This window comes from Centropristis striata, chromosome 6 (assembly GCF_030273125.1).
Source record: "Centropristis striata isolate RG_2023a ecotype Rhode Island chromosome 6, C.striata_1.0, whole genome shotgun sequence".
NCBI lineage: Eukaryota > Metazoa > Chordata > Actinopteri > Perciformes > Serranidae > Centropristis > Centropristis striata.
The window spans coordinates 31,964,518-31,986,519 of record NC_081522.1 but is presented as its reverse complement, the minus strand read 5'-3'; the positions used below and the strand labels follow the sequence as shown (position 1 = coordinate 31,986,519).

Below are 22,002 nucleotides of genomic sequence, written 5' to 3'. Positions count from 1 at the left end.
CTGGGTACATTTACTCAAGTACTGTACTTATGTACAATTCTGAGGTACTTGTACTTTACTTGAGTATTTCCATTTAATGCAACTTTATACGTCTACTTCTCTACATTTTTAGGCAAATATTTAACTTTTTACTCCACTACATTTAGCTGACAGCTTTAGTTACTTTTCAGGTCGAGATTTAACATTAAAAAACATGATCAATTTAAAATTACTACACTTTTTAAAAAGTAATAATAATATTATATATATATATTACAAATATATAAAATAATCAGAGTTTCATTCTGCATAACGAGTACTTTTACTTTTGATACTCTAAGTACATTTTGATGCTGATACTTTTGTACTTTTTTTAGTGAGTTTAGTTGAATGCAGGACTTTTACTTGTAGTGGATTATTTCACAGTGTAGTATTAGTACTTTTACTGAAGTAAGGGAATACTTTTTCCACCACTGCTGTAGATTCTGGAGGTGAAAATTATTGAACACTATTGAATATATCTTCATAACAAAAAAGGCCTGTAAAGACCTGTGCTGCATTACCGCAGTGCCTCTGGTTGAAATCCAGCCAGGTCATTCCGCTATCTGTATCTTTGCTGGTCAATATCAAATAAAAGGAAAAATGTCCAAATCATGCATGTTTCTGCCTGGCCTGACTATGAAGGGAAAGATCTTGATTCAGCTATCCCACAACTATGTTTACATGCACATTATATTAGGAGTATGAAGTGGCTTTTTATAGGTACGTCCCCACTCCTCAACATTTCATCGTAAGTTAGTCTAATGTTTGAAAATACCTCCTGCTCATTTTCAAGAGATTTGTTTAGAACTCAACTTTAAACCTGAACTGACTGGTTTGACATTAAAAGACTAACATTGCACTCCTGTCACATTGTCGGACTCACAGTGGACAGTAAATAAAAAGGATCCAAAATGATGCAGTTGAGACAATTAGGTTTTTATTCCATGCATTCTTCTTTCTGCAGCCACATGGCCCTTTTGTGGATTAGTTTGACACCCCTGCTTTAAATATTTCCGTGCATGAAAATGTAGTCTAAAAGAAAGTTAAGACGGATACAACTTCTGAGATCTCAACCAGTAGGTGATATTTGTGGCCAATTGTCTGTCTTGAGGGCTACACAGTGGTGTAGTGGTTGGCACTCTCGCCTCACAGTTGTGTGGAGTTTGCATGATCTCCCCGTGTCAGAGTGGGTTCTCTACGGGTCCTCCGGCTTCCTCCCACAGTCCAAAAACATGCACTTAAGTTTAATTGGTGACTCTAAATTACCTGTAGGAGTGAATGAGAGCGTGATTGTCTGTTTCTATGTGTCATGAACCCTGAGATCAGCTGATTAAATGACTCGTGCCTGTTGTGCTTCGGCTTGGTTGGAAGAAAAACCTGCAGCCACATGGGCCTTTGTGGAATAGTTTGGACATGCCTGAAGTAATAAAAAATGTTTTTACATTAACCTGTGGTGCCATGCACATAGTCTGTTCTGTATTTCTACAGGTTTTGATATATTAACCCATTTAGGCCTAAAACACCTGGAAAAAATGGCTGTAAAACCTATGGGTGATTTTAAAATAACCCCCTAAAACCTGAAGTTTTTATGGAAATTCTACAGAAGTGTGAACGCTTGCTACTAAATAATTTTTCAGCCTCTGTAGCAGATAGAAATGAAATTCAAAAAGTATTTGAGAGCTTATACCTGTTATATCTGAGTTCCCTCCACTATAGTCCGCTTCCGCCATGATTTCAAAGATCTGGAAAAGTCCCATGTTGCATTGCAACACTCCCACATGTATTCTGATGCATTTCATTGGCCAAGAGACCAAAAATAGGTGAAAAAAACGACAAATACTACAAAACGACGCATCTGATTTTCCAGCTTTAATGGTAGAATAGTGCAACAGCGCGCCCGGTTTTAATGGTAGAAATGTGGTAATGTTTTCCCGGCTTAAATGGGTTAAAACAAAAACCCTTTGGGACTGGGTAGCTTTCTCTTATATAGTAGGGTAACAGGGTAAAAGTAGAAAAACAGCATAACACAGATGTTACTTGTTGTAGCTCAGCCGCCAATACCTCAAACTTCCCTGAAAGCGAATCAAACCCCAAGTATGACTTTAATAAACCATTCCAAAGTGAAGCTCACCATGGCAATGAAGCGCCCAATGAAGCGGAAGTATGTGAGGTGGTCGGGGTTGATGGAGGAGGCCGGGTTGATCTGCAGACAGTAGTTGTTCTTGCCAGCATATTCAAACAAACAGTACATGGGGTTCAGCACCTCGTGGGACAGCAGGAAGAACCATTCTCTGCAGAACAAGAGGACATTACATATTATTGCAGGAGAGAATGCTATGATGTACTGTAATCATTTTCCTTAAACAAATATAGGAAATAATGTCGGATGATTCTGCAATTTAACATTTCCCAAAATAATTGTCGATATTTATCCAAGAGGAGGAACTGGAGGAATTAGTTACATCACTGTGAGCTGACATCAAGTGGTCGGAAAAGGGGCAAAAAGCAAAAAAACAAATTTTGTGGTACAAGAACAAGAACAGATATTAAAAAAAAAGGTGACAAATAGATGATGGAGAAAAGACGACATCCTATCACAAGTACTGACAAAACAATAACCACAGTACATTTCATTCAAGGACAGCACATGATCACAGTTTATAGAAAATAATAAAAACAAAACTCACAATGAAACACAGTAATACTAGCTCATTGGTTTGAGGTATAACTTGACAATCATCCAGTTATTTCTCAAACATGGTGTGACATTGGACTCTACGATGAGTTGGTAGCATATCAAATATATACTTTGTTTAATTACATCACTGTACTGAGTCAGGTCTGACTTTAAGTACAACTCTAGTGAGCTTGAAAGGTATTTTCTTAATTACCCTAATTGTTTAAACACCACTTAGATTTTTTTTCTCCAGTTTTGCCATGACTGAATATGCTACTTGATTATTTTCTTTTTTTCTCAGTGGGTATCTAATTAAGTATTTTCAAATAAGTGCCTTCAAAATGTATGAAGTGTTCCCCATTAATTACTGGAAAAGTTCCTTCATACTTAACAAGACTTCTTGATTTAAATCATGGACACTATTTGACAGGATCAAATAACTGGTTTACTCTCAACTTGGGAAGTCAACCTTTTGTTCTAATGCCCCCGTGCCCTGGAATGATCTTTAACTTACACTGAGGATCAATACGCCCAGAACACTTTTTCAATTTTGTAGCTTGATTGCAGACTTTCCTGCAACTGTCTGCAACTGTTTTTAGCTTTTATTTTAGATTTTACTTATTTATTTTTCTTGTCTAATATCTGTATTTTGAATTTCTACACTGTTTGAAAAGGTACTCGTCGTTACTGTAAATAAGTGAAACCTCACGAGTTTAATTAAAGTGTTGAATTAAAGCAGAGATAATCAACATTGAGCTCTTACCGAGTAAATTGAAATTTAATGGTATACTGTCATATTTAATAAGGCCAGCTTTGATCATAAAAGGTTTCCAAATCGTTGATTGAATTAAATTTTAAATGAATAAATACTGAATTACAATTAGGAAAACAGATTAAGTATCCGGCTTCTGATTAAATGAATAGTTAATTTAGCATGAGATATCAAACATTTTGTCATTTTTAGCCCCTTTCATTCAGGTTAGACAAACCAGATACAAAGTGGCTATTTGTTTATTAAAGCTCTAGAGGTCCTGGTGGGCAGACTTATCTACCTCAGAAAAAGAGGATGTGAATAATGCAAAAAGTGGAATATTAACTTCAATGAGAAGAAGACTGTTTTCTCTTAATCTAGGCTATTTGCAGTCTTACTTAAGTAAAAGTACTAATACCACACTGTGAAATTACTCCACTACAAGGAAAAGTCCTGCATTCAAAACTTACTGAAGTAAAAGTACAAAAGTATCAGCATCAAAATGTACTTAAAGTATCAAAAGTAAATGTACTCGTTATGCAGAATGTCCCAGTTTACAGTGTTATATTCTACATATTCCAAATATATCACGGAATATTATTGATGCATTTCAATTTTCTCAAGGTAGGGCTCATTTTAACTGCTCAATATACTGTTATGAGGGTTAATTTTAAGAAAACGTCTCATCGCGTTATATTTATGACATTTTTTATGTTAAAATCTCACCCTGAAAAGTTACTAAAGCTGTCAGCTAAATGTAGTGGAGCAGAAGTATAAAGTTATATAAAATGGAAATTCTCAAGAAAAGTACCTCAAATACAATATTATTTATATAATATAATAATAATAAAGAATATTTAGAATCAACTAGATTATTGAATATATTTGTTAAGGTAATCTTGTGTATTGAAAAATAAGACTTTTATCAACCTACTCTGGCTTATATAGTGGTATGAGTCAGAAATACAGCATATTTTGCACATAATTCTACAATCCAAATACGACACATAAAATTACATGGAGACAAAACATATAACATGAAGGATAAATACAACAGGTCACAATAAAACAGACACAGAGAGACTCTGGAAGGATGCATGTTAGAGAGAATGAGGGCCCACTAGCAGCACCACCACCAGCTGCAGCACCAGAACCTAGCGCTCCCAAGTCCCCTGCCCTCCCCCTCGGGGTTTATGGGAGGGAGATATGGACTGACGGACGGACGGACGCAGACACCTCGCAACATCCCGTCCGTGGTTCTACCCTGTGGTAGAACAGCATGATGTCACCTACCATAGGGTAAAACCACTGACGTGACACCGGAGACAGAGACACAATGCAAAACCAAACAGAAAAAAATGAAAACAGCACCAACAGAAAAAATAACAACATATACAGAGAGAGGAAGACCTGGAACACAGCAGATGCGGAGGGCAGGATGGATACATGTATGTGATGGGTGGATGAAGTTATGAGGGGGAAGGGAAGGAGGACAGAAATGTTTCAAGAGGATAGGACGTGTTTTTTGGTTTCTGGCAACACACACAAGTCTCTGTCACACTCTACCCTCAGAGGGAAAAACAAGTTATGTAACGATAAGGATTTACAGGAGACTGGAAAGTTTTGAAAGCCAGCAATCTCAACACCTTGAGTCAACAACCCTGTGTTGCCCTTTGCTGCCCACTCACTACCTTTTTTATGATCTTTTAAAATAGTTTCAATCCTGCCTGGAAGTGCAGTTAAAACGAGGGCTGGACGATATATCGATATATTTTTAAATGTGATATGGAATTAGACCATATCGCATATATCGACATAGTTAAAATTTTTTCTTTATATATATATATATATATATATATATATATATATATATAAATGCTGCCCTTACTAGGGTTTGACATATTTAGTTATTTTGTAATGTTCGTTATTCTTTTCTCATATAAATATATTTATTTTAGAAACAGATTGGCCTATTTTATTTAATAGGCTATTTTCATTTAAGTGTGCACTTTATGGAGCTTTGATTTAAAAACAAAACAACAACATACTCCTGTTGTTATACAGTATTTATGTTAACTTAGATAAACGGTTTCAAAAAACTACTTGTGATAAATATATATGCTCTCAGTTTAGTTTAAATTAAATTAAAATAAAAAATAAAATAAAAATAAATATTGGGCTATTTATCGTATATCTGGATATGACTTTTGGTCCATATCACCCAGCCCTAGTTCCAATCCTGCCTGGAAGTGCAGTTAAATCCATCCTAAATCTGGTTCCAGTGGAGGGGGAATCTGGTGCAGAGATTGAGGCACGAATATGAAAAAAACACACCATGACTACCACCAAGACTTAAAATCAGTGATTTAAATAAAGAAAAACCTGAAGTTCTACACACAAAATGTGAGAATGTCAAAAGAAGAATGAGGGTGTGTTTGTTTCGTCGTCGCTCTCACCTGGCGATGCCGCCGTAGTCCAGCCCCTCCTCTCCTCGCATTATGATGTAGAGTCTGCGGCGAAGGTCGTACGGCTTCACATTCATGATCTGACACAACAGGGACATTTAAAATTGACAGATAACTGGAGTCATGCACAAAATCATCAGTACCTCTGCTGTTAGTGCAAACATATTATATGTATGTGGGTCAATGACGTGATCTAACCCAGTGTCAGTTGGTGTAACCAGTCATTTCTTTCCCATAAAAATCTGATTATACACAGGAAAATAAATGTGAACTAAAATGAGAAAAAAAATACAATCCATGTTTACATTGCAACACTATGGTATATAACAAATTTTACATAATTTGTCAAAACTTTAGAAAAAAATTGTTGTTTTTAGAATATGTTCTGCTCAATATTGACAAAATGTGTGAATATAGAAATACTAATAAAAATGTAATTTGATGGGGTTTTTTTTAAATGAAGTAATAAGTCCACTTAAATACAATGTAGGTGGATGAAGTATTTAATATTTATCATTTTTTTGTGGTTACACCAGTTGACATCTTGCCAACCCTTATTTGTCATTGACCCATGTATTTTATGTGTCATATACTACTTATACTATACTGTGTATATCTCTGCATATATTTAAACATATTTATTCATTGATATTCATACTAATACATGCAACAACTTATTTAACCTATTTAAGTCAAGTCAAAGTTTATAAAGAGCACATTTAAAAACAACCTCTGTTGACCAACGTGTGCTTATTAAAATACAATAAAAACCACACACAAATATACAATACTAATACAATAAAACAATAAAAATAGTAATTAAAACTCAATTTAAAAACAGAGTTAGAGTTAAAAAGGAAATAAGAGTAAAAAGTTACTTAAAAAATGGGAAACAAACACAAAAGATTTATATTAATAATAAATGCCAAATAGCAGAAATGTATGTATATAATGTGTATAGAATGTATGTGTATGTGTTATTTTTTATATTCTTATTCTGTCTGCTATATCTATGTGTCTGTATCTTCAGCTGCTGTGACAACCAAATTTCCCCTCTGCGGGATAAATAAAGTCATATCTTATCTTATCTTATATTATCTAAATAAACATCATTTATTTAACCTAGGACTGAAAATGAAATGTTTATGGCCAAACACAAGATGAGGTTAATGTAGTTCTGTTTTAGTGTAGAACAGATGAGCGTCCTCTGACCTGCTGAAACGAGTCCTCGAACAGCGTCTGTCTGGACACTGAAATCTTTACATGACTGGGCAAGGCATTGGACTGGACAAAGAAGAAGTTCAAAAAGTTAGAATTACTATGAAGTTCACAGAACCTCTGTACGTTAAAGAATGCTTTGTTAAACAGATTTGAGTCAGTAAGATCTTCTGAAAAGTCTTGTAATGACAGCAGCTTTATATCTTGGCACAGACCTTTACAGCAATGTCTTCAGTACAAATACTGGCTTTTATTAAGCAGTATCTGACCCTGCCAGTTTGGTCTACCACTGATAATTGATATCTTTATAATTATTATGAAAATATTCATAGTATAGTTTGACATTACATTACCAAAATCTGTGTCGTACCTACAACCTGATTTTCATGAATTTCATGGTGGAATGTAACTAAGTACATTTACTCAAGTACAATACTTAAGTACAATTTTGAGGTACTTGTACTTTACTTGAGTATTTCCATTTTATGTAACTTTACACTTCTATTCCACTACATTTTGAGGCAAATATTGCACTTTTTTACTCCACTACATTTAGCTGACAGCTTTAGTTACTTTGCAGGTCGAGATTTAACATAAAAAACATGAAACCTCATAAAAGTATATTTAAGTCGTGAGCCCTATCTCAAGAAGATTAACATAAATGCATCAATAATAATACAATAATTTATTTTGAATATATATAAGAAGTTGAGTGGGGTCATTTTGCATAAAGAGTACTTTTACTTTTGATACTTTAAGTACATTTTGATGCTGATACTTTTGTACTTTTACTTCAGTAAGTTTTGAATGCAGGACTTTTACTTGTAGTGGAGTAATTTCACAGTGTGGAATTAGTACTTTTACTTAACTAAAGGATCTGAATACTTCTTCCACTACTGCTAAAACCCCCCGACACATACATTTTCTTGCTAGTAGGCTACCATAACTATTGTTTTTGGAAAAATCTGCTTTTATGTAATTTATGTGAATTTTTTTATTCATATATTAAGACGTATTGAGGAAAATCAGGTTGTAGCTTAATTTACCAAACTCAAAAAGTTTGCTTTATTTTTGTCATTTCGACTTTTTTCGCGATAATGAATAGATTTTTTTCTCCTACCTGGCCCCAATCCTCTCCTGTATATTTGCCTCTAAATGTCTGCCTCCACTCCATTTAAATGGAGGTGAATGGAGTTTGTGTTTATGGCACTGAGAACATTGCAACATTGCCTTTTCCTGACCAAATAGTTTCCAGATTCACAGTGTTCTATAGATTATCTATATCAATGAGAACACTGTTTCTGGAAAGAGACACTGCTGTCTTAAATGTGCAGTGACAACCAGATATGAAATTCCATTCACTTCCACTATAAGGGGCCAGAGGAAAAAATCTTAGTAGTGGTAGATATATGTTAATATATCAAAACCTGTAGAAATACAGACCAGACCATGTGCATGGTACCACAGGTACATTTAAAAAAACATTTTTTATTACTTCAGTCATGTCCAAACTATTCCACAAAGGCCCATGTGGCTGCAGGTTTTCCTTCCAACCAGGCCGAAACACAACAGGCACGAGTCATTTAATGAGCTGATCTCAGGGTTCAAACAGCTGATCGGTTGAATCAGGTATGCTCTTGATTGGTCGGAACAAACACCTGCAGCAGCACTGCCCTTTATGGAATAGTTTTGACATCCCTCCATTACTTGAATGGACCCAAACTCCACTAATACACATTAAGACACATATCAAGGCAAGGTGTGTGAGCAGGGTTTTTTTGTGGCTTCAGACTGGGTTTAACACTTACATGGCACAGGAAACGGAACTGGTGGTACTTCCACCTGAAGCTGCGGTCGTACGCACCAGGTGAGCCACCCTGCCGTGATCTGAAACACAGAGAGAGAGAGAGAGAGAGAGAGGAGAGGAACTAAGTGAAATAAGTGAAAACCATGGAGAATCCGGATTAAATAAATACAGAGTTATTGATCCCAAACAAACAAACCGACAGCCTTGTTTTCATATGTTTTTGGCTATTTACTGGTCACTTGATCAACAGAAAGTAGACGGTTTCCTTTAAGAAGCCCTCATGTTCTGTGTTGCAGGCCAGAGAGACTCAAAGTAAATATTAAAATTCACACCAGCCATTCTGTTCTAAATAACGATTTTGGTGCGTCTGGGTCTTTGAGACCGAGGTGAGGTCTGCGCCTGCAGCTGTGTTAGTATAAGCTCCACCAACCCACTGCACACACACACTGGATATATGCCTTGTCAGCACCAGAGAGAGGCTGGGACACAGAGAGAAAGAAAGAGTTAGAAAGATAATGGAAGGATGGGAGGAGAAAGAGTGAAATGGGGGGGAGAAAAGAAGAAGGCATCTAATTCGTCTGGTTTGTGCTCACTGACTGAGCTGCCGGGCAGATCTGGGTTTGGGTTAGGAAATGGAGACCGCAGTGGCAGAATGCTGGCCGCGGACACAAACTCCTGCAGGGTCCAGTGTAAAAACAGTAAAGAAGCCCTCCATAACCACAGGCCTTAAAACTACGTTCAAATATCAGCATGAAAAGCAGCTTGATTATCACACACACACGCCACAAGTTGTATGCCGAATATAGAGACAGAAAGGCACAAACACCAGCGCGCACGCACACCCACACACATGCCAGTGCAGTCTGCAGCGGATCTGTTGACGCACATCTGCACATTCTCCTGACTTTTTGCGGTGAGATCTGAGACTGCTTCGAGGCAAGGCAAACATCCACAGGCTGAGGGGAAGAGGTGTGTGTGTTTGTGTGTGTGTGTGTCTGTGTGTGTGTGTGTGTGTGTGTGTGCTAGCATGAACATGTTGCTGTCATAAAAATATGACATCTTGTTCAAAATATCTGAGGCTTAACTTGATTCTGCCTGGCCCAAAAAAAGAAACATTTTCAATTAGAAACGAAAGAAAATGGATAAAAATCATGGGCTCAATAAAGGTGAAGATAAAAAAAAGATTAAAAAAAAGATGGTATAGTTTAGATAAAGACAGTTTTGACCTTTTTTCATGATATTTTAAGTTTTTCTAAAATACAAAGGGATTGTTTAAATTAATATTTGCAATGCAGTTCTGTCAGACCTAGGCAAAATCATTACAAAAAGTTATAAAAAAAATTGATTTTGTTTACTTTATACGTGAACTGAATGACATAATTTCCTCAAAAATGTCTTTGCCTCGGCCTGGGACATATATATATTTTTTTAAACTGAGGTTTGGGAGGAAGGGCTGAGAGAATATTTACCCTGACTCAAACCCGGGTCGGGGGTCTTTAAAGGTGGTGGTGCGCGAGTTGTGGTCCACAAAATATCGGACTCCCTCAGCGGTGTACTTCATCTCCCAGCCCGGGGGCAGGGGGTGCTCCTTGATCATCCTGCAACAGGGAGAGGGCAGTGAGCACGGTCCCAGCCAGAAGGGCAGCGTCCTGGAGACGAAACTAACACACCTCCCCGACAACCTGTGGATCTAAAGCCCTGGAGCGCTGAAACTAAGCTCTCTGTGCTGGTAGAAAAAAATCACAGCCGTGCTCCTCAGGTGGAGTTTTTGTCTCCTCTGAGGATCCCAAAAGGCATGTTTGACTTATTCAAAGTGCTTTTAATCACTAGAGAGTCTTCATCAGTGGGGCCCACAGCAGGAGGGGCCCATAGAAAATATTATCTCATTATAGAGACTAAGTGACTCAGAGCAATGTTTTTTCAGTTTGTGCCTCTCATGCATTACATCTAAATCACAGAGCTAACCATGAGTTCGTCAGAGAGTTAGAAGTTCAATTGGAATGAGTGAAGTGAGAGGAAATCAGCTTCGGGAGTGTTTAAATGTCAAACAAATAGAGGGTGATGGAAAATGATCAAATAAACAGCAGATAGATAGATAGAATGGGAGGCCTAGAGCCCCAAAAGCAATCACTTTCTTTTATAGATGCTGTTTTCCAGCTCAGAAAGGTCTAACTGCAAAATAAATTCTTCTATAATAAATTCTATATATTCTATAATACCCAAAATCATTATCAAGAAAACCATTTAAAATGGCTAGATATCAGCTCTTAAATTAAACTCTAATGAGCTATTTTTGTTGTTATCATAATATTTGTTCAAACAAATGTACCTATAGTTGTACCAGGCATTAAAATGAACAAGAAATTGATTTTTTCCACGACTGTACATATTGTAATGGAAATGACTTCCTCCGTCTTCATACGTAACTGTGTATGATAATGATTCTTTAGTACCAGCAAACACCCACAGCGACATACCATCTAACAAGCAGACAGACACATTCACACACACACTAACACATGCACGTATTAGTACTTTTCCGGCTTGTGGTCTCACCCTTGGGTCCGAGGATCATCCCACTGTGTTGTTCGTGTGTTGTGGTTGACAAAGTAAATTCTGCCATTGTCCTGACGCTTCTCTGTGGATACAAACAGAACGACAAAGCTGAAAAAGGGAGTTTAATGGGATTTTTTGGTGCTTACAGTTACCAAAACTTAAGCTGAACCTCAAAATGAATAGACAGCGATCAGAGCGATCACCTGACAGCAACAACTGGGCTACCTCTCTATTTTCGGATGAAGAGAAGAAAAAAAATATCTCACCACCATGATAGAAAACCAGCAAGTCTGTGTGATATTTCACTAAGGCTTGATTCGAATACCTCACTGGGGTAAACCTTAGTGTGTGTCTGAGTGTGTGAAGCTTTAAGGTCACAGTGGGGCGTTTAACAGTCAAAGTCAGCAGATAGATTGTTGGGAGCAAATATTAAACGTGGAGCATCATAAAGTTTCATACATTCAAAAAAAAGAAAAGAAAGATTTAGAAGAGGTAGAGGTGTGAATCATCAGAGGCCCCACAGTACGATTTTATTCCGATACTTGAGTCACGATACGATATTATTGTGATTTTAAGTATTGCCATACAATATATTGCGATTTGACTGTTTAACAGCATTTTGTGTGCACAAAATTAAATTCAATCAAGAATTGTTTTGTCAAATAAGAGAAAATTCTCAGTCTGTTCATCTCACTTCAGTCTTTTTATTCCTGTGCCTAGAGATTCCTTAGATCTTCTAGTCTACAATAATATTCTAAAAATGAAGACAATTCTCTGGCAAAAATCTAACTCACCTGATTCTTTTAAACACTTAAATATACAATAATATACATATTTTCATAAACAATCTCAATTTAAATAGATGATCTTGTTTACAAGTGCACCTGGAGGAAAAAATAACATTGATATCCTTTAAAATAATATTCTAAACAAGAAGTGAGCCTGCTACGGCCTCCGGAGAAAAGCAAAAACAGCGTTCTGGTGGGCCGTCAGTATTTTTGCTAAATATCTTTTCTCATGAATCGATATAATATCGCCACGCAAAATATCGTGATACTATGCTGTATCGATTTTTTCCCCCACCTCTAATTGGAGGTTACGGTAAACACAGAATAAAATTTCATGGAAGTGTGTAAAGTGTGTGTGTGTGTGTGTGTGTGTGTCTACAGTAGGCCACTGGTCTCATAAGAGAGTAACTGGTGCCCCATCCTCCTCCCTCCATTGTCCTGACATCTTTTTCTCATTAACAGGAGTGTGTGGAGGGCCGAGAAACAGGAGTGCTCACATTGCAACTCTTACTAGGTTTCTACTTGACTCACTCCACCCCCACTTCACTATCCAGTTTGCCCACCAACCCCCCCACACCCTAAAACTTTCATTGGCCAACGTCTCTTGTGCTTCTCCTCCATGTTGCCCTCTTTTCTCCAATCCCACCCCCCCCCCCCAAAAAAAGCGAGGGAAGTGACCGCAGATGAAAAAAAGAGCGCGCCAGAAAAGCAAATCTGAGCCAGTGATATAATTGAGGTTTTCGTCTCGAGATACCGCAACATGTTGAAAAGGCATCACGGGCAAGGGAGCGAGGGTTTTTGGAGTGAACATGACTGTGTGATGAATTTTGTGCAAAATGTTAGTGGGAGCTGCCAGCAGCCTATCCTTTATGAATGAATGTGTGTGGCATGATTCTGCATGGATCCAGTTACATTACTCATTTGGGAAAATGGATGATGATGAAGAGTCCCATCAATAACGCAGCCTCTGTAATTTGTGGACTTAGGAGTAAAGGGAGTAGGTACAGTGATGGATTGGTAAAACATGAGCAGTATTGGGGAAAAAAAAGATCTAGAATTTTCACAAAAAGGATGGAAATCCAATTTAGAGACATAAATCAATCAATGAACAGCTGATCTGCTCGCTGGAGGCTGCAAGGAAGAAGCTTGTGCAAATAATATAAGCCACAGAATTGTTTCTGATGTTGCATGAGGGCTTAAAGTCAGCATAAATGCTCTAAGAGTCCTGTGGAAAAAAATGCTATCTTGCTGCAAAGATTTTGCAACATTTCACTCAAACATCCCATTTTGAAGAATTTAAAGTGTTTTAATTAAGGGTTTAATGTTCTAGATTTTGCATTGCATCTTTGTTAACTGGCAAGAGCTGTCAAAAAATACCTGGAGAGGATCTCAGGTACTGAATCAGACTTTAGAATCCAGTCCTGACTAATTAGATTTACCTACACACCTCCAACAGGTAACAAGGACTTTCACACTGACCAAAATAGAACAGAATCCAACCAAAGACCATTTTCTAACACTTCAATGAGCACCCCTCGCTGAGAGTTATTTTGTCTGGATTGTGTGGATTGAGTGTGTTTCGGCAAACTTACCCCATCCAGGAGGCAGCGCGCCCAAAGGATCATTTTCCACCGGAGCACCGGACGGCTGAGGGAAAAACACAGAGACAAAACAAATCCGGTTAGGACACTATTCTGTCCCTGTCGTCTCCTTTCGTCCACCTTTTTCTGTCGTTGCTGTACATTCTAACTGTCCAGGATGAGATGGAAGAAAAGGTTGGGGGGAAAAAACAAACCCCAAAAAAGACAGAAACAAGGGAAAAGCCAGTGAATTTCAGACGAGTAAGAAATAAAAAAAAAAAGCCAGTAGAACTCACTCAGTAAAGATGTCCTAAACTTGGACAATAAAGTCTTCCAGGGAGGATACCTGTGGGTAAGTCAGGCTGCCTGTGTGTGCGTTTGTGTGCGTGTGTGTGTGTGTGTGTAAGTGTTAAAGGGTGGGGGTAGCTCCTCTCGGCTGCAGTGGTAAGGGGCAACTGAGAGAGTTGGCCGGCTGGCGGCTCGTATGCCTTCCAAAAACTACACACTCGGTAGGAGGATAAAACAACAACGCTGTTCCAATGAGCTCACTGGCTGGATGCAAGACCCACCCCCCCAGCTTCCCACTCACCTCCTCAAATATGCCCTACCTCCTCCCCCACCCTGAGGTCCTCCTCCTCTTTCTCTTGCTCTCTTCTAGTACTGCTGTGAAAGTAGGCAGGGAAGTGTGATGTCTGAGGGAACTGAGGGAACATTCATGCTTGTTCCAGACTGGACACCCCCCTCCGCCTCCTCACCGGCTGCCCCAACCCACACCAGGCCTGACAAAAGGCACCTTTATTCACCCTGGGTCTGGAAACCACTGCAGGGTTTACTCAGCCTGCACACTTATACACATACTGAAAAAAAGTGTGTGTGTGTGTGTGTGTGTCTGTGTGTGTGTGTGTGTGTGTGTGTGTGTGTGTGTGTGTGTGAATGCCATGGTGTGGAAAGTCTGTCTGTGGCAAACGATCAGTCAATGTGTACGTTCTTGTGTTGAAATACGCGCACACAAACTGACGTGAATATATTAGTTCAAGTGGAAAAAGCAGGCTGAAGAGATTTTTGTTAGGAATTAGTGGATGCTGTTGGGTTTTTCATGCTGAAGATGTTTATCAGGCAGGCTGGTGTGGATGTGTTGCAAACAACTGCAAAATCATTAACTGTACCACTAAGCGGAGCATGGGCCCCTTTAACGACAACATTTAGTTTAGCTGGTTAATGTTGTAGTAGTGCTATAAATAAAAAGGTGAGAACATCTATTGGGCGTTTGCAAAAAACAAGCCTCGATATGGACCATAAAATGTGGGAAAAGTTAGTTTTAGTGGTTTCCGCTTTAATTTGATGTCTATTTTTTGCAGTACAAGTAGGTTTAGGTTTATTTATTTGCACAGTTATAATTACATAAAATGACAAAGATAACAAATAATGTAAAGTGTAGGGAGAGGCAGAAAACCCAGATGGGCTTATTTAAAGCCTCCACCAAAAATGTCATAATGTCATAGTTATAAGTTATTTATAAGAAAGTAATAACAAACTGATAATAGAACAGACATACGTATAACATTAACAACAAGTTATAATGCCAACTTGTTGTAGCGCTTGTTGTCCTTTATTAGCTAAACTGAGGTGAAAAAACACCAAAACCAGAAGTTTTCAAAGAGGAGAGCTGGTGGACCCTTTATGGGTTTTTTTTTTTTTTCACTGAGACATGTTGCACCACAAAAGTGATGATTATTTCCTGACAAGCCATAAAGTAGAGTATTATCCAACAAATGCCAACGTCACTTTACGCAGCATTTCCCAAAAAGAAATGTGACTTTGCCCATTTAAAGTGGCTCTGTCATGGAAACTCTGAGGGAGTCGGGATGGAAAGGACGGGGCCTGTTGGAAGAGTGAGAATGGGCACATAACAGGGTTAAAGGGTGTGTGTGTGTGTATGTGTGTGTGTGTGTGTGTGTGTGTGTGTGTGTGTGTGTGTGTGTGTGTGTGTGTATGTGTGTGTGTTGCTCCCATCAACAGCCAATTTATGCCCCGGCGCCCCACCCTTATGGGTTTTCTGTGACTAAAAAAGGTAAAAGGAGAATATAATGATATAAAGACATGATGACTTCATCCTGGCTCTGACCATTCAGCTCCTCAGCAGCTTCCAGACAGAGCACAAGGCTGGAGGGAGGAAAAGAAAGAGAGACAGAAAAAACAAGGGAGGGAGAGAGGAAGAGAGGGAAAAGCAGCATGTTGGGGAGAAACGTGTGAAATAATGGCTGGGCCGTTGTGGAGCTGAAAAGAATACGCCTCAAAGAGCTGATTCAAGGCCAGCCACCACAGGTGAAAATGCAATTTCAGCGAGTCGCACTGAACATGTTTTAACACTTTTGTCACCAGTGTTGCTTTGAACCAAACCTTTTATAAAAAAAACTATCAATTCATACAACTGTGAAAAGTCACATTGCTGTTGCAAAGATGAATTGAGAGTTATTTTCCACATCTGCAGAGTTCAGAAAAGAACACGTGTGAACACAAGGAGAGAAAGTGAATAATCAAGAAAACCTGAGGTCACTGAGTTCAGCAGCCATTCAAAGACTCTCTAAACATGGTAGCTCACCTGCATGCTTTAGACTGATTAGCCAAGTAGTTGTTGTTTAAATAAGTTTAAAAATGTATTACGTTGTGTCTTATCTTAAGTGATGCTTACTTGCCCAGTGTTCATTCATGCAGAGAGAAATATTTTTGCTGGTGAATATTTGCATATTTCTACTTTGCTTTCTCAATTAACCGATGGGTTTTTAATTAGACATCACATGCTATATATGACCTGGTGCAGAGAGAGCTGTTTATGAGGACAGTTTTTAAAATTGTGCAACAAAATATTTCAACTCAAAGTTTCACTTAGGAGTTTTTCCAGAGATTTTAATGCTTTTGACTGACTAACTTAGATCTGTTGGAGGCCCCCTTTTTACAAAATCACAAAAGGATTTCTCCAATCAAAAATAAAAATGAATAAAAAACAGCAAAATCTCACAGCTGGGACCAGACAATGGTTTGCAATTTAGCTTGAAAAATGACAATTACTCAATAATTGCCAATGATCAATTAATTGATATAGCAACTAATAGTTTCAGCTCTAATTTAAAGCTAAAAAAATCATCTAGTAAGTGAACCTTTGAGTTGAACGTTTTTGTCGCATATACCGTTTCCAAGGTTGAAATCGACTTGAATGCTTCAACAAATCCTTCTGCATAATAATAACCATGATAATTTATTAAAATATTATCCACTGTGAACATCTAACAACTGCCTTTTCTTGAACAATCCCAGCTAATTTATAAATACTACAAGTTGATATTATAGCATAAATCAGATGTTTCAAAGGGAGCATGGAAGAAAAGAGAGGGTCATGTGCATCAGTATTAAAATATTATTAAAGTATTTAAAAATACATACACATGTTCAAATTGATATAATGTGCAAGGGGGAATTATCTGTCCAGACTGACTGGCAGAGTTTGTCCCTTGGTCCTTCCTTTTTAATGTAGTGATAAAACTTTATTCTATTCATAACATAATGTCGACCTAATCCTGTATTAGTGCAATTTAAATAACTTCTCTTCATTATCCTTTCATAGTATAAACCACTTACTGATGTGCTTCATGGAAACATGAGCACTAAAGTTGTGTGAACATCAGTGAATGTGACATTCAGCCATGTGTACGTTTTCTGTTCAGTAGTATAAACGATAAAACACAGGACTGATTCAGGTGCTGTTGTTAAGGGTCCTTGTTTCAGCCAGAATGGACAGAAAGCCAGAGAGGGAGGAGGAGGAGGAGGAGGAGGAGGAGGAGGAGGAGGAGGAGGGAGCGAAAGACTGATGTGAGTCCAGACAATAAAGAGTGGGATACAGCGGCAAGGGTGTGTGTATAGGTGTGTATGTGTGTGAGAGAGAGAGAAAAAGAGAAAAGGGGGAAGAGAGAGGGGTGGGGACCGTTAACTGCGCTTAATGACTCAGAGGCTTCACTCTCAGGGGTCCAAACAAGTTCTGTGTCCATGTGTGTGCATGCAGACACCCATTACAGCACCACGGTCCATTTAAGACATAGTCAAGGCCATGGACACACATTTTGTGTGGCCTCTCACAACATCAAATGCATGCATTATATTTTAATCTTCCACTGTCCATTTCAGTCCTTTTAGGGCCTGTTTACACGACAACGCTCTTGGGTAAAAAAAATTTTTGTCAGATGTTGCTTTTGTTTAGACGGCAACACAGTTTTTGGGGCTTAAAAATGCCAAAAAAAAATGATGCACCAATTTGGCGAAGGCGAAACAGAAGCTTTGGATAAGACCCGGGAGCGCTACTAGGAAGAGAAGTAGGAGAGAAGAGAAGTGTCTACGCATGCGTAAGGTCTTGCTGGTGTTGTGTGGCAGTGCTTCACAGTACCACCTAGCCACCTGGCGTGCATACTACATCGAATTTCACAGACTTTTGCGTCACCGTATGCACGTAGATTTCCCCCTAAAGACGCACGTCTAAACGCGGAACAAAAAGTGAGAACGCAACTCCACTTTTGCGTTTTCTGTCCAGATCGTCTCCATCTAAACAGGGCCTTAATTTCAATAACTTACATTTAATACACTACTCTGCTACTGCATAGAACTGGGCACCCTACCCATCATCTGTCAAGTTAGGAAAGACTACTTGTAGGAAGTTGCCTGGCACCTCTGTCAATAATGCTAAGGCTGTTGAGTGAAGTTATCAATTTTAGTCTGTGTGGTTCTCAATCATATGCAGGCTCCCTAAGTTGGCATTTAAACAATTTGAGCACCTCTGATCTAAGCATATGATTGGACCCCCGACCCTCTTTGGTTGCTATGCGCTACCGAAAAGAAATGTGGCAACCCACCTCGACATTACAGCCCCATGAACATGTAGGGGAGGAGGAGCATGTGATAACATTAGGGACCTACAAACACACAATACAGAATCCTGAACAGTCAGCCACAGGAAATGAAACTGACCTGTCCTGATTTATACTGGCAAAAGAGGATGGATTATCTGATTATTTTAAGTAATTTTTTATAGAGGCGGGTCAATTGGGCATTAGAACATGTGGCTATGTTCACTGTTTAGAGAGCTCGTTTCTGTGTGTTTCCTTGTTCACACACACTTGAGCCATAAATAGAAGCTGCTATCAGCAGTGTGGGCATTCCAAGACTGAGCAGTGTACTATCAACATACAGGGCAACTGCCTATTGGCTTTTCTCACACACACTGAAGGAGCGGAGGGAGGGAACAAAGGCGGAGGAGGAGGAAGAGAAGGAAGAGAAAGAAAGGAGGTAAAGTTTCCAGCCCACACCAAACCTCAATGTTTCAGTCCCAATGTGGACAGAGTGTGTGTGTGTGTGTGGTGTGTGTGTGTGTGTGTGTGTGTGTGTGTGTGTGTGTGTGTGTGTGTGTGTGTGTGTGTGTGTGTGTGTGTTTGTGTGTGTGTGTGTTTGTGTGTGTGTGTGTGTGTGTGTGTGTGTGTGTGTGTGGTGTCACCTTTGGTACCCTAAACATACCCAGAACATGCATCTACTATCCATTCTTTGGCGGTGCCAAATTTAGATCCAGGAACTCTTCCACAAAAATAGGCAAAGAATAGTGGAAAAAATATCTGGAACAATGGCTCCCCATGTGAGGAGTGCAGTGAAAACCTGCATATCCCAGTGGGATGTCAGTTGAGTAGGTGGTGTTTCAATGTGACCCAGAACAAAAAAAAAAAATGACTTTGACAAAACTGATTCAACATACACTGAATGACACATCTGTTTCTTAGAACTGCAATAACTCATATTTTGTACATTAAGTACAAATCAAATGATGTTAAAAGTGTCACTAATAGTGCTCCCTTTGTCAGCTCTACAGAGCAAAATTCTTTAGTTGTCGTTTCAGTTTTATGGCCTGTAACTTAATTGTTTTGGTTACATCCAATTGCTTTCATTAACCTTGTTTTAAACAGCAGCAGCAGCAGCTTTTTTCAGCAAAAGACTTTTAACAAACCGACTGTACACTACCAGTCCAGCACCAAAGGACAGAGAGGCAAAGTTAGCAATTAGCTGGAAAACATAGTGGAACAACTGGCAGCAAGTAGCCAAGTAGATATTTGGAAAAAAAAAAAAAAAACAGATTTGTGTGCTTTAAAGTAACGATGTGTGGAATTTTAATATTTCTGCCTTTCGTGCCGTCGTTGGTATTATCAAAAAGACCTAAAAGCGATACGCTGTAGTCAGTAGTGATTGTTTTTTAGTCAATCGGGTTGATACATGTGTCCTTCATGCAATACATGACAGGCTGCTGAGCAAATTCAATAAATCTGACATTCACTACAGCTTTTAGATGAGAATTATCTCCTGTGTACCAGCATACTGTGTGCATGGACTGTGAACTTGGCCAGTGAGGACCTGGAGTACCTGGTATAGGAAGCGCTGACTGAACTGGTGCATGGCGCCCTGCAGCTGGCTGCGCTGGCTCTGCCACTGCTGGTAGTTGCGCACGGACTCCGCTGTGGGCCTCTGCCATGTGGTGGTTCTGGTGTTGTGGTCCACATAGTAGAACCTGCCTCGCTGATCCACTCGCTTTTCCCAGCTAGGAGGGGGGGTGAGATATTTCAACAATATCTTTATAAAGCATGTCAAGAGTGGGTGATTGTATCAAAAAGCTGCATTGCTGATAGTAACAGTGCAAAGAAGGAAAGAAAAAACAAAGGCAAGAAAAGTAAAGAAAACAGTAGCAGTAAGAGGGACAGAGTGGGAGGGGAAAAACAGAAAAGGAAGGGAATAGAGCTAAAAGAGTAAAAAAAGAAAGTAAAGAAGCACGAAAGATATGGAGAAGGAAAACAAGATGAGGGAAAGGAAAGATTATGCTGCTAAGATGGTAAAACCAAATTATCCCAGACAGAACACACTTTATAACATTGTGAAGTACTGTGGTTAATAGTACAATCAAATGGACACCATTACATTTTACTGTAATGTTGGCTTTGTATTCAAGTTTTCAATTTGCACTTTTTAAGGACATGTGCATGTAAAGCAAAAATTCCCAAACGTCTATAGCTCCACAGAATAAACTTTCCAGGGACATAATAATGCTGGTGGATATTCTCGTGGCAGGTCCCCAAGGTTTTTTTTTTTTCATTAAATGTTTGTGGTGGTATAACTGGTCTGGCTCAGCCTCAAACACCATCAAACAGTTTATTCACTTCAAAGACAATGCCAGCCCTCAATTAAAGTGATGAGGAATAACAATGGGAGACGCCAGGTTTCTAAGTGACAATAACCAGCCACTCTAGTGTGTGTTTGTGTGTGTGTGCCTGCCAATGGCATTACTCAGACATCTATGTATACCCCGTTCTTCCCCTGAGATTTGGGGTCTGGACATGGACTGAGATAAAGACGGTCGACAGGGTAACACGCACGCAGTTACAAAAATGGCTTGATTGCTGTGATTGTTTAAGTATAATTTTGAGGTACTTGTACTTTACTTGAGTATTTCTATTTAATGTAACTTTATACTTCTACGCCACTAGATTTTGAGCCAAATATTGTACTTTTACTCTACTACATTTATCTGACAGCTTTAGTTACTCTTCATGTCGACATGGAAAACATCATAGATATATAGTGATTAGAAATTTTCTTGAAATTAAACCTCATAACAGTATATAAAGTAGTTTAAATGAGACTTTCTTGAGAAAGTAAAAACGCTGCTTACACAAATGCATCAATAATAATAATACAATAGTATATTTAGAATGTATTTAACAATCTGAGTTGGTCCATTCTGCATAACGAGTACTTTTACTTTTGATACTTTAAGTACATTTTGATGCTGATACTTTTGTACTTTTACTTCACTAACTTTTGAATGCAGGACTTTTACTTGTAGTGGAGTAATTTCACAGTGTGGTATTAGTACTTTTACTTAAGGGATCTGAATACTTCTTCTAACACTGATTAATGCATTTGTTTCCAAGTTTATTGTAGAGATGACAAAAAAATGACATGCCATAGTTAAACCAGAGACACTATATTGATGTGTTTTTAATAGTTTTGCAAATAGAATCGATTCAGAAATGTTTCCAAATCAAACATAAGTTAAATCTT

General features: G+C 38.5%; 1 protein-coding gene across 3 annotated transcripts in view; it reads right to left on the bottom strand.

The window, feature by feature from the left end:
- Positions 1-22,002, bottom strand: part of wwp2 (WW domain containing E3 ubiquitin protein ligase 2) — a 56,098-nt gene that overhangs the window by 8,350 nt on the left and 25,746 nt on the right. For 2 of the 3 annotated variants that reach the window (XM_059335646.1, XM_059335647.1), the window contains exons 10-17: positions 20,311-20,485; positions 13,876-13,930; positions 11,496-11,577; positions 10,409-10,537; positions 8,941-9,019; positions 7,127-7,198; positions 5,906-5,994; positions 2,153-2,312 (exon numbers count right to left, since the gene is read on the bottom strand). In XM_059335646.1, coding sequence (XP_059191629.1) covers positions 2,153-2,312; positions 5,906-5,994; positions 7,127-7,198; positions 8,941-9,019; positions 10,409-10,537; positions 11,496-11,577; positions 13,876-13,930; positions 20,311-20,485 — 841 coding nt within the window. The remainder of the gene's footprint in view (positions 1-2,152; positions 2,313-5,905; positions 5,995-7,126; positions 7,199-8,940; positions 9,020-10,408; positions 10,538-11,495; positions 11,578-13,875; positions 13,931-20,310; positions 20,486-22,002) is intronic. The other variant, XM_059335648.1, reaches the window with a different exon arrangement.